Source organism: Mustela nigripes, chromosome 3 (assembly GCF_022355385.1).
Source record: "Mustela nigripes isolate SB6536 chromosome 3, MUSNIG.SB6536, whole genome shotgun sequence".
NCBI classification, from domain to species: Eukaryota; Metazoa; Chordata; class Mammalia; order Carnivora; family Mustelidae; genus Mustela; species Mustela nigripes.
In genome coordinates, this window is record NC_081559.1 from 57,632,011 (window position 1) to 57,644,870 (window position 12,860).

Genomic DNA, 12,860 nt, shown 5'->3' on the forward strand with positions numbered 1-12,860 from the left:
CTGATGGAGACAAAAAATAAATGCATTCAGATTCTGGCCTTTGAAATGATTAATGTCTCCCATCCAAGTACTAACCAGGCCTGACCCTACTTAGCTTCTGAGATCAGACAAGATTAAGTGCATTCAGGGTGGTGTAGCCATAGGCTGAAGATAGTGAAAGATATTTAGAATACCTGTTATTCATAAGATTTTCTTTTGATCAATATCCCATAAGGGTCAGTTAGGGCTTGATAGTCCTACTCTCAGATTGTATACACACACACACACACCTTTTCTTCATCTAGTTTTCCAGATTGCAAGAGAAAAATAGAAAATAGGACACATAAAAATTCTATTTCCACTCCTAATATAGCTCTGTGAGCATACCCATCCAACACTTGGAACAAGTTTAGTTACTATATTATCTTTTGTTTGCTTCCTGTTTTACACTCTTATTATCAGAAATTGTCAGCTAGGAATGTTAAAGCAATTTTATGTTTGAAGTTCTAAGAAACATAAATCTTATACAGAACTAACACTTCTTAGTATAGTTCTTTTAATTTATAGTTTCTGTGTTTAATTTATAGTTTAAAGATTCTGTTTTAATAACATAGTCTTTGAGCTACTTTATTATTGTTTAGTACTTGCTATGTATTTTGAGTGATAGAAATCTGTTTCAAATTAATTCAAATTAAGCTGTTTTAGTAAAGATAAAGGAAAATCTTTAAAAGTCTTCCCATTATCTATAAGAAAATTATTTATTGACTTTTTTTCTTTCCCCAGTCTAATGATGGGGATGATGCTTGGTCATTCACCAGATCCTTACTGTTGACTACTGTGTCACAGGCATACACTGTAGACATAAAGAACAAGTTCTACTCCCTGTTAATGCCAGTATTGTACCAGAAAATGCAAACCATGACTTTATATAGGCCTTTCCATAGCCTATATATTTTAATAAGTTTAATATGTTCTTATCGTTGTAATTTCCTAAAGAAGTTAAGATTGATTATGAAGCTAGATATTCTTGTAGGTCTTAGTTCATTCCTCAGCGATTATTCTTAGATGACTAGTAAGCTGATTAATAGATACCCACTGCCACTTTTTATATTCCAAATTGCTTTACTGGATGAGTTTTTGTTCTAAATTAAACACAGATCAGTGCTTTCTGGTGTTTGGGTTTTTCAGTTCAGTGTGCCATGGGAGAGTATTTTATGAATTCAGAACAGATCAGTGATAAAGAAATGGAAAGTGTGTGTTTTGTAAACCTAGTGATTAGATTTTTATAGAAAACACATGCCCTCCCCCCTTTTTTTGAAGGAAAAATAAACATGAATGGTCAAACTTTATATAAAATGCTCTCTTTGGATATCTTGATTTCAAATAGATACTTATTCTGTACCATATTGTGTGCCAGGTATTCTGCTGGGGAATGGATATATGATGGCGAGTAAGATACAAACATTGCTGTCAAGTAACTGAATCTAATAGTACTCTTTTCTTGCTTTTGTGTTAGGAGAAAGTGTTGTATCAAATAGCTTGGTGATGAAGAGTACTAGCTTTGGCATGCTGTGTATGTACAAATCATAGTGGTATCACTTTGCTTGTTGTGTCATCTCATTTAATTTTTCCATGTTCTCTGAACCTCCATTTTCTCATCCATAAATTGTGAACATTAATACCTACCTCTCAGGATTTCAGAGCTTACACAAGGTGATTTCTGTGCAATAATTAATAAGCTCAATAAAAGTATAAAAGTGATACACAACCAAGTATTAACTCTTACATATTTTTCTTGCAAAAATGACCTTGCCTAGTGAGAGATGGTGGTTTGCATTTTTCTTAAAGATGATGTTAAAGCACAAGCAATGTATGTAAATCCTTTATTCCCCTTCCATCTGCCTTACCACCTTGTTAATAGTTAACATGGTTGAGCTCTAACTTGTAGTCTCTAAAGCTTTTTATTTCTTTCCTTTCGGGCAACTATCAAGAAGCATACCAACTGTATTGCTTTAGTTTTTATACCAGAAAGGAATCTGAAGTCACTTGTTCATTTTATAGAGGTTGGGTGGGTAGCCACCAGATAGAATTGGTATTCTAAGTTGGTATCAGACCAGTGACTCAGAGGTGATAGTCTCTTGTAGCTCATAAATAGTCTAGTTCAGTTTTTAAGTTTAGTGTGTATTTGTCATGGTCTAGAAATATCTGTTATGCAGGAGTGTCAGGATTCTAGGGATATTGTGACTTTTTAAAAGATAATATTTGGTATAACTGTATACTTAAAAAAATTATTATTTTTTTAAAGATTTATTTATGTGGGAGAGGGAGAGTGCTCGAGCAGGGGGAGAAGCAAAGGGAGAGGGAGAAACAGATCTCCACGAGCCGGGAGCCTGACTCGGGGCTTGATCCTAGGACCTGGAGATCATGACCTGAGCCAAAGGCAGATGCTCAACCATCTGAGCCACCCAGGCACCCCTAAAAAAAACTTTAATTAGGAATTTTTCTAAGGAAATAGATGTCTTTAAATGTTTCTCCCTAATTTTCCTTTCTTTTTAAAATATTTTCTTTAAAAAAAAATATGTTCTTTATTTAAGTAGTCTCAATCCCCATTGTGGGACTTGAACTCATGACCCCACGATTAAGAGTTGCATGGTCTTTCAACTGAGCCAGCCAGATGCCCCCTCCCTAATTTTCTATTGATGCTTTTCATATGTCAAGTGTCTATGGATACCACATTTATAATTCTGATTTAGTTTTGGGAGTACTTCTTTTCTAATTTTAACACTCTGTCGCACTAGCAGTACTCTGTTGACTAGGTCAGTTGCGGTGCTCAAAGAAGGAGGTTTCAAATAGGATTAGCTATGCAAGAGATTTATTTGGGTAAATTCCTGTGATAGACATAGGGGACAGCAGTATAGGTGTGACCCTGTGGAAGGAGAAAGGGAAGGTAGAATTGGGAATTGGGTGGAATTGGGAAGGTAGGAACTGAATCAGGCTATACAGCATGTTTCTGAGGAAGTTTCAGCCAGACTGATGAGTTGCCCTTTAGAGGAATGCTTTCTCTTTGGAAGGAATGCCTAATTTCTAGTACCCCCACTTTGTCATTGGCTGGGAGTAGTCTGAGGGAAACATGATTTGGGGTGAACTCCCAGTCAAAGGTGTAGCATGTGGAGGTGGTGAGTCAGCTATGCTCTCTCTGCAGTAGCTTCTGTTGAACGGAGGTCTGAGGCGGTCAGCTCTGTGACTGCTGCAGTTAATAACACTAAGAACTACAGTGGCAGGTATACATGTATTTTATTTAATCTTATCACCAGCTCTGTGAGGTGTCGTTCATGAGCAAATGGAGACATTGAGAGCGTAAATAACTTATCCCGATTGCTGAGCTAGCCAGTGGTAGAACCAGAATTGTAACTTAGGCAGGATTGTGATTCCAGTGGCTCAAGCATTTAAGTAGCTATACCAGACTGACTATGTGCATATCCTAAAAATTTCTGAACTTTATGATTTAACTATATTCTTTTTATAAAGTTTTATGAATCTAAAAATGTCTAATTACCTTTTGCCATACTAGTTTCTTAAGATCCATTTGTTTTCATTAAGGCATACATGTTCAGAACTTGTGGCTTTACTGTTTGAATTTTGATGCATGTCTTCACTTGTCAAAAAAAAGTAAATTATGGTAGTTACACCCCATCCCCCTTCTCTCCCGGTATATTGAAGTTGTACTACAGATCTCTAGCTACAGTAAGCAGTTCTCCAAGGATGAAGAAAGAAAATGTACATACACATAGGAATTTCTTTTCCAGAGCTAAAATTGACATTTTATAAATAATTTCCGTGTTGCAAACTTGAGACTAAGAAATCACAGCAATTCAGTGATATGCATTTGGCATGAGTCAGTTTTAGTTCTTAGTGCTTTTCATTGGAAATGGCATAAAAAGTAAGATTTCTTTGAATTTTTTATGCTATGGGCTTACAAGAGACAGAAGATGTTTTTCTCTTATAGATGCTTGGCAGTGCATGGCAGCAGAAGTAACGAAAGGGTCACAAACCCCCGCAGTACTTCCCAGGTCAAATGCACCCTTAATTTTTAAAGAATCTAGAAACAACCTAAGCAGTTGATAATAGGTCATTTCTAGGTGATAAAGGGTATTTGATATGGAGTGCTGCTTTTCTTTTACACCTAGCATTTTTTATAGTCATTTGGAGACTTTATGTTTTTAAATATGTAGTAACTGGTAACTGAATTACAACTTTTTTCTTCTTTTTGATATATGACATTGATTTTGAGGTCTTAAAATTTTTCTTTCAAGCTTTGTTTAAAAAAAAAAATTCAGTTCATTTTATTTATAAGCACTTTCCATAGTCTTTGACTTCAATATAAGTGTAATTGGAAATGCCTGAGGCAGCTACTGTTACGAGAGAGAGACAGAGACAGAGACAGAGATGGAGAGATTATAATTATAGTAACTACTGCCAAAAGTGTTTATGCATTTTTCTTTCTGATACCTTTGTATTAATTTTAGGGGCTATACAATATAGCCTCCTTTGAATGGAAAAATTGGGAAACATGGATTGATGCTTTAGAAATTTAGTCTAGTCTCTCAGTGACCTAGCAGTTGATATGAAAATATGAATTTGAAAATAAATAGCATATTGGGTAAACTGTACTATACTCATGAAAGAAGCCAAAAAATTATGGATTAGACGGAATTTGAAAATAATTACAGTTTTGAGTCCTAAACCAGATTCGTTATTAAAATGAAATGATAGGTTATTGACCCTTGGGTGTGCTTGGAATAAATATGGAACACAGTATTGTTTTTAAAAGTATTTGCTTTTATAAGCTAAGACAGATGTACAAAAAAGATGCAGTTTTTATTTTGTATTGGCAGCTTCCAAATATTTAGTATCTATTTCCAAGAGTTGCAATTAGTAAAGCAACCATGGTACTGAAATCTGCACATCCCACAAGCTAATTATATTTGCAAGGTCAGAGTGAATACATATTTTCAGAAAAATAAAGGGTTATATAAATATGTGTCTTCTACTTGGCTGTTATATCACAGTTTGTTGATCTGGAGTATAATGTGTACAATTCACAAATTTGTCTGATAACAGAAAGTGGTGTGTGATTGTGTTTATTTTACTAACCAGTATATTCACAGCAATCACTTCCAAATATCTCTCCAGTAAAGATGTGTTAATTACAAAACAGACAAGGTCTTCTATTATATTAAAGCTACTAACAAGAAGACAGCAGGAATCACACATGTAAATAGCATCATCAACCCCTATTTTAGTCCTCTGTTTTGATCTGTGAGTTGCGCATAGACCAAAGGTGCTATTAAAGACTGAGTGTATGAAATAGGCAGCATTATATGAACAAAATTTATTCAACAAGAAAACAGACCTTTAACATGAATTTAACAAGCCTGAGAAATTATAAACTATCATATGCTGCAGATTCATGCAGTGATAATAAACAAAAAAGGAAAGTAAGAGGTTTCCCTAAGCTAGCCAAACTGCTAATGGTTTTGTTATAAGCTGTCTACTGTTGCAGTGACCTCTGAAAAGTCTCAAGGCACTTGTACCAGAAAAAATTAAATGGTCAGGCTGGTGGATAGAGATTCAGTCTGGTAGATAGGACTTCAGCATGGAAAGGAATAATAAAAGTCTGGCATCACATTCCTGAAAATAATCTTTATACTTTCATTTGAAAGTTTTTGTTATTACATATTAATGAGGTAGTTTTGTGCAAAGTTTTTGGCTACATTACTATTTGGATTTAGAAAATAGTAAACTGGACTGGTGTAATGTATGTATACTTCAAAACAAACTGTTCAGAAAATTCATGTAGCTCCAAAAATGGATTCTTGCCCCTGTCCCTTTCCCCGTACCTTAATTAATCTTTGAGGGTTCTTTTTGCGGTATATTTTATCTAAGATTTCCTTTCTGATCCATGGAGTGACCACTTTGCTGTCATTCTGTTGCATCATGCTGTAAATACATAAACATGGAGAAACGCCTTCAGCTTATACACACCTCCAAGTGCTCACCAGGGCTTTTTCTTGAATCTTACTGTGGCATAATTAACACCTTCTTCACCCATTGCTCATTAGTGCACTGGACATTAATGAGTCTATTTTGATAGGTTGCTCTAAAAGAGGAACCCACTTATTCTCACAGTGCAAAAGGCAATTATAAAATTGTACAGATTAAAATGTAGACTATATTGCCATATTTATATTTTTATTGCGTACTAAATCTAATTTTGGTCTGCAGGTTGTTGAACATGTTAGTTTCCTTAAGACAGTTGCTATAGCAATGGCAGCAAATTCCTTTAATCTTGGTGTAGTTAAAGTATTCTTTTCTATTGGCTATCATATTGCTATTCAGGAATTGTCATAGATCTAAGCATGTCATTTCACACAGGCCATCATTTATTATCTGAGTAGTATATTTTTAAACTTTTTCTCATTTTTTTAATAGAGTTTAATTTTTTTGTTTTAGATTTGTTTCTGACTGATCATAATATCTACTTAGCTGGTATTTTCATTTCCTTTTTATGAAGTTTCACACCTGCTTATAATATTCCAGAGAAATATTATGGAGATTTTTGCATGTAAAATAGCTGCCTGCTGTTTTAGTTTGAAAGTGTTCAGTATAAAACAATATGTAGGCATTTTGTTGTGATATGTGATGGAATTTTTGTAGTTTTGTAGGATCGGTTTTTTTCAAATGATTTTACTGAAATCTTAAAATGGAATCGAAGTATTCTAAGAACAATTGGGTTAAAACGATGCTTGGCTCTTAAATTTACCACAGTACTAAAATGGTGGCAGTTCTTAATTCTGAATTTATTTAAGTACATCTATTAAAATGGTCACTTCCAGGGCGCCTGGGTGGCTCAGTCGTTAAGCAGCGCCTGCCTTCAGCTCAGGTCATGATCCCAGGGTCCTGGGATCGAGCCCCACATTGGTCTCCCTGCTTAGCAGGAAGCCTCCTTCTCCCTCTCCTTATTTTCCCACTCTCACTGTTTCTCTCTGTTAAATGAATAAATCTTAAAAAAGATCTTTTGCTTACATTTTATATATTTATTTTTCACATTTAATTTAAGTGCTTTTTAGGAAAAAATTTTATTTCTATATTTTAAGCAAGTGTTTGAGATCAGGTCATGATCTCAGGGTCCTGGGATTGAGCCCCATGTCAGACACTCTGCTCAGTGGGGAGCCTGCCTCCCCCTCTTGCTCTCTGCCTGCCTCTCTGCCTACTTGTGATCTCTGTCTGTCAAATAAATAAATAAATAAATAAAATCTTTTTTTAAAAACTATGATAATATCTGATTAAAGCATATCTAATATTAGTACCTATTTTTATGATTTTTTTTAAATACATGACAAAAATATAAGAAAAGCAAGAAGTATAAACCCAGGCCATATTTATTTATATATAAATATTAAAGTTAAGTCTGAATTACAGTTATATAGAAAGAAAAAGGAGTTTTCACAAACTATTAAATCATGTATGTTCTGGGAATACTTGATTTTATTTTGAGGCAAGAGGCCTCGGGGGAAATTCAAACTGTTAGAAATAAAAGCAAAATTTCATAGTTGACTTTTGTGGTTGTTGTTGTTGGCCTGCCAGAATGGACACTTGTAATGCTTTTTGGTCTGTTTGTTCCCTTTGTACTATTTGTTGACCCTCTGTGGTAGCCTTTTAGAAAGTGTGACTTTTTCTTTATTTAGATCTTGTTCTTTAGTATACAGCATGTATACATACTTCCTACAAACATACTTTTCAGACTTGATTAGATTTAATTTGTCTTAACTTGAAAATAAATTTGCTTTTCCCCTCTTATTCAACTACTTGCTCAGCTATACTCAAACTGTATAGAAACAGGAAGCAGTCTAGTTGATGATAACTTATAATATTAATCTCAGTTAAAGCACTTTTAAGGGATATCTAGAAAAATGTATTATCCTGCTTTAAGATTTTTTTTATGTGACAGAAGTATTGAGTTTATTCTCTAGGTAATTGATTTAAATTCCCTGAAAGAAGCATCTGTCTTAAAGTCCCAGTGCTTTACATAAAACTTCACATTTAAAAGCTTTAACAAGTTCTTTCAAATCCATGATAATGAACAGAACAAAGTGTTCAGATAATATGTGATTCTTGTTAAATATCTTAATATATAAGAGCTAACAGATGATACTTTATTACGTAAGTTTGAACTCTTTGTATACAGAAATTGAATACACTTAGAAAAAGATGATACCTATCGTTACGTCTTTACTCTGAACTCATGGCCATCTCAGTCTATACTGTGTTCCTGGCTTAAATCACAGATGACCTTGGTTTTCTTGTGTTTGCCTCCTATTCTTGACAGTGGCTTGGCTATTTAAGGCCATCAGACAAGGTATAAAGTCTTTTATAGTCACAAGAAGTAAAAGGTATCTGACTAGAAGAGAATACAGGAGCAAGTGCCTTGCTGGCTGTAATTTTGTTGTCATTTCAAGTACTGTGGGAGTATAATTGATGTGACAGGGCTGGGCTTTACATGTGGTCCCTTAGCTTGTGCTCACTTTCAGTTTTAGTTTCTCTTTGTCATTCATTTTGATTAGGTAAAATTTAGGTGACAAACATATGCACACCAATGGAGGCTGTTTGCTGTGTAAGTTTAATAATGATTTATTTCAGTAATAAAGATGCAAAGTTAATATTTTTCTTTACTGCTTCATGAAAATTGCAATAATTGGTGTCACCTTACATTACAAGATAGAGGGTGGTGTGCTGATGGCACAGTCAGCAGGAGGTTCTTTTTTATTAATATTATAATTAAATGATTTTCTGGAAATAGGCCAGAAACAGATGCAAGTTGATCATGCCTGTCCACTGTTGCTTGGCATCATCACTTGCTTTTTAAAAAGAATTGACCTGACACCTTATTTTTACAGGTTGTTATTGATGCCTTCAGATTGATCAATGCTAATATGATGGTCTTAGGACATGAACCAAGACAAACAACCTCAAATCTGGGTCATTTAAACAAGCCATCTATCCAGGTAATGCCTGTATTTGATAATGTGTTAAAACTGTTTTAATTTTAAAAGCCTATTATGAATGGCCATTTTAAGATCTAATACTTAGCATTTTAATTTGTTTGCAGTTAATTTTTCTTTTGCTTGAGAAGAAGATTATGGAAACACTTGCAGAAATTAGGTTTGCTCATTTATGAGTCCATTTTTAGTGGAGTCTTTAAACTTACCTAACATAGTTTGAGGATACTCTTTTGGGGAGCATAGTAGAGTCTTTATCTTGAGAGTACCTTATGGCTTTATATGGTTAACACTGTAGTAAAGGACTGATAAACAAGTTTTGGGTAGAGTGCATTAGGGGTATCATTATTGATTGGTTAGTGGACATTTCTCAGCATTAAAAATAGGATAATCAATACACTATAAGAGACAGAAACATTTCCTTTTAAATGGTCCTGAAAACTTTCTGCCTTTTTTTGGTTTACTCTCCACATTTAAAATAAATCCTACAACACATACCTGTATTGTTACTTTTGATTCATTTATATCTTGTTCTAATGTCAGCTACCATTATTACAGTTATTGCAAGAGTTTGATATCCTCCTGAGTGATTAATGGGGTTTTTTTGTATCATTCACATGTCTCATTGTTTTTACACAAATCTTCATTGTCTGCAAAGATTATTTTAAATGTGTTTTTAAATGTACCACAACCTGTGTTTGTATAGTTAATTGCTTCTCTGAAGATTAATTAAATGGGCAGAAATACCATGTTTGGTTAAATAGAACACATAGGACAAAGACATTATAGTAGCTATTGCTTCTTGCCTTCTGAAACCTGGCTCTGTCATATGATTGTCTTTGGGGAGTTGTGGCTTTGACAGTTAACCATGGTTAAGCCTGGGTCACACTCTGATAACTTTACACCTTTAGACACTTACTTTTGCAGTAGTCACTCGTTTGAAATCTTCATCAGAGTGAAACCTTTTGTTTGAAAGGATTGAGGTGTGTTGCTTTTGAATAAAATTGTTTTACAAGTCAGGGAAAACTGCAAAGTTTAATGAGTATGAAATAAGCTACCAGTGTTTTGATTGGGTACAGACAAGCCCATGCTTGTATGTTCCAGGAGAATATATGTTTAGCCTGTGATAATGACCTTTCTTATAAACCCCCATAGTATCATACTGCTTCATTATTTTTTTTTTTGCCAAAGGTTAAGTAGCATCTCACGATCCAAGGTCATTGTGATTACTACGTGGTATATTTCTGCCAGAAGTTTTTACTAATTGCAAGTGAACAGCCACCTGTTGACAATTTCATCTTTTAAATGTAAAACCTGCTTTTTAACTTTATAAATTGAGTAAAATCAGTATTAAAATTTGTTCTTTTTCCTATAGTAGTCCAGTTTGTGTTTTTTAGTCCTACCTTATAGTTCATAACTTAAAGGTGGACCTTGTAAAGCAAGTTCCAAACCCAAGTTAAAAGGACCTGGGTGTATAATAGCTACAGCATCATTGTTTTTCCTTTCATTTTAGTTTGTTTTGCCTTCTAATTAAAATCTGTAAATACATTTATTTCACACTTTATATAGCGCCCATCAGAATGACATCTATCTGAGTGCTTTACGGTTTTAAGACAGTTCAATACTAAACCACTTAAATAGGACCGAGCCAACAAGTAACAGAACAAAGCCACACTTTAAAACTATTTCTTAGTTTTCCAAGATAAGCTAGAAAGAAAGCAACCCAGAAAAACCTGAAGTGACTGGTTAATATAATAATATAATTTTGACATATGTTAGTAGAATCTTTGACTCAGGGATCAGAAGCCTTTCCAAAGGGGTTTTATTCTGAAGGAAAATTAGTTTGTGTTAAGAGGGTCATTGCACCTAAACCAACTTTCTAGTAGTAGGGATAGAAACTTGACAGCAACTATCAGCACTTATGCTGATGGCGACTAATGCTTTTCTAACACTGATTTTTTACTACTATAGTTATTGTAGTGGGGAAAAGTATGCTTATTTTGTAGACTACTGTTCAGTAAATTGAGGAACGTTTAAAATATGTTAAGAAAAAGATTATAAAATAGGATTTACAAGTTCCCCTCTTTGCAAATACGTATTTTATAAACTGTGCCTGTTTATCTGCACAAAGATGTTAATGATTACTACCTTTGGTAGAAATGGAATTTTTTTCTTGTTTTTCCTTTTCCATATTTCTTAAAACTATCTACAGTGAAACATAACATTACTTACAGAAAATGTTATTTTTAAAGCACTAAAACAATGTTGGAAATATCTGTAAGAAAAAAACGAATAGACAAAGTTTATCTTAACTTTCATGTTTTAAGTAAGGGAAGCCATTAATAATCCTGATAGGGAAGCAAAGGTGTGATGCTTACATTCTAGGCTTTTGTTTTAATGTACGAGACTTTGTAATATTTTGTTTTACCATTATTTACCTTTTTTACCATTTACCAATGATAAATGGAACATTTACCATTATTGTCAAACATAGGATTGAGGGTTAACAAGCATTTATTTTCATAATTAAAAATTTTAAACTGTTCCACTTAAAAAGTGTTCAAAGCATTTCAGATCCTTAGGAGCAATAGTATAAGTGAAGATTGGGTTGTCATCTGCATGGAAATTTTGTAACCATTGGTGCACAGATACATTGTGCAAGGCCTGTGAGCCTCTAAGTGTAGTCCTGCTTACAACTGCATTGTCTAACAGAGTTAAGCTATTTGAAAAGCATCGTTTTCAGTAGTTACTGTAAGTTATAAAACTGTTGCTCTGGAAGGAACCATTGTGTCATTTTGTAGGTGAGGGAACTTTGTAGTGAGTTAACGTAGGAACTGGCATCATAACCTGGACTCCTGGTTCTTTATACTATACTTGGAACTTAATTAAATAATTAATTTTAACAGAGGTATATATTTATTCAGTTCAAAATTCACAAGTTACAAAAATGTATTTAACAAAAATTCTCTTCTCCTTTTGCCTTTTGCAATCCAATTCAATAAAACACATTTTGTTTCTTTTCAGAGTTATTATATTTATGTAGGAAAACTCCATTTATTTAAAAATATGATGTAATTGATACTATTCAGCTCCACATTTTCACTTTATCAGTGTAAAATAATTTAAGACAGACAAACCTACCTCTGGATCTAAATAAACACTCCTTTTTTAAGAGCATGGAACTTTTTTGATCGATCAAGAACCTCTCCAGAGGTTATTATTATTGTATAGTTTGTAAGCTGTGTATTTTATAATATATCTGCTTTTCCATAGCAGTGAGTATATGGAGATATAACTTAAATCTCAGGGCACCTGGGTAGCTCAGTGGGTTAAAGCCTCTGCCTTCAGCTCAGGTCATGATCCCAGGGTCCTGGAATTGAGCACCGTGTCGGGCTCTCTGCTCTGTGGGAAGTCTGCTTCTCCCACTCCCACTCGCCCTGCTCGTGTTCCCGTGCTGTGTCTCTCTCTGTCAAATAAATAAATAAAATTTTTTAAAAATAACTTAAATCTCTACTCAGTAGTCTGGGCGGTGTTCAGTGAAGTATGATGAGGGTAAAGTGTTAGTTGTTTGTAGTTATTTGACACAGGCATATATAGGGAGCCATTTAAGTAAAGGATCTTATTTTAGGATCTGTTGTCAAAAATCCCTTTACATAAAATACCGTCTTACACAATTCATTCCAACCTGATAGCTGGTTGCCTCTCATAAACTGCTTATATCTTTATCCCATAGTTTCTACCGCCTTTGCTCATATATCACTGCAGTTCTAAGTTTATTACTTTCCCTTCTTGCTATTATTTCTCCTGTAGTGGTTTAGACTG

At 34.1% G+C, this 12,860-nt stretch overlaps 1 protein-coding gene across 1 annotated transcript in view; it reads left to right on the top strand.

Annotated features, from left to right (window-relative positions):
• Nucleotides 1-12,860, top strand: part of PSMD14 (proteasome 26S subunit, non-ATPase 14) — a 100,769-nt gene that overhangs the window by 67,184 nt on the left and 20,725 nt on the right. Inside the window, exon 8 of the mRNA XM_059394072.1 lies at nt 8,937-9,044. Coding sequence (XP_059250055.1) covers nt 8,937-9,044 — 108 coding nt within the window. The remainder of the gene's footprint in view (nt 1-8,936; nt 9,045-12,860) is intronic.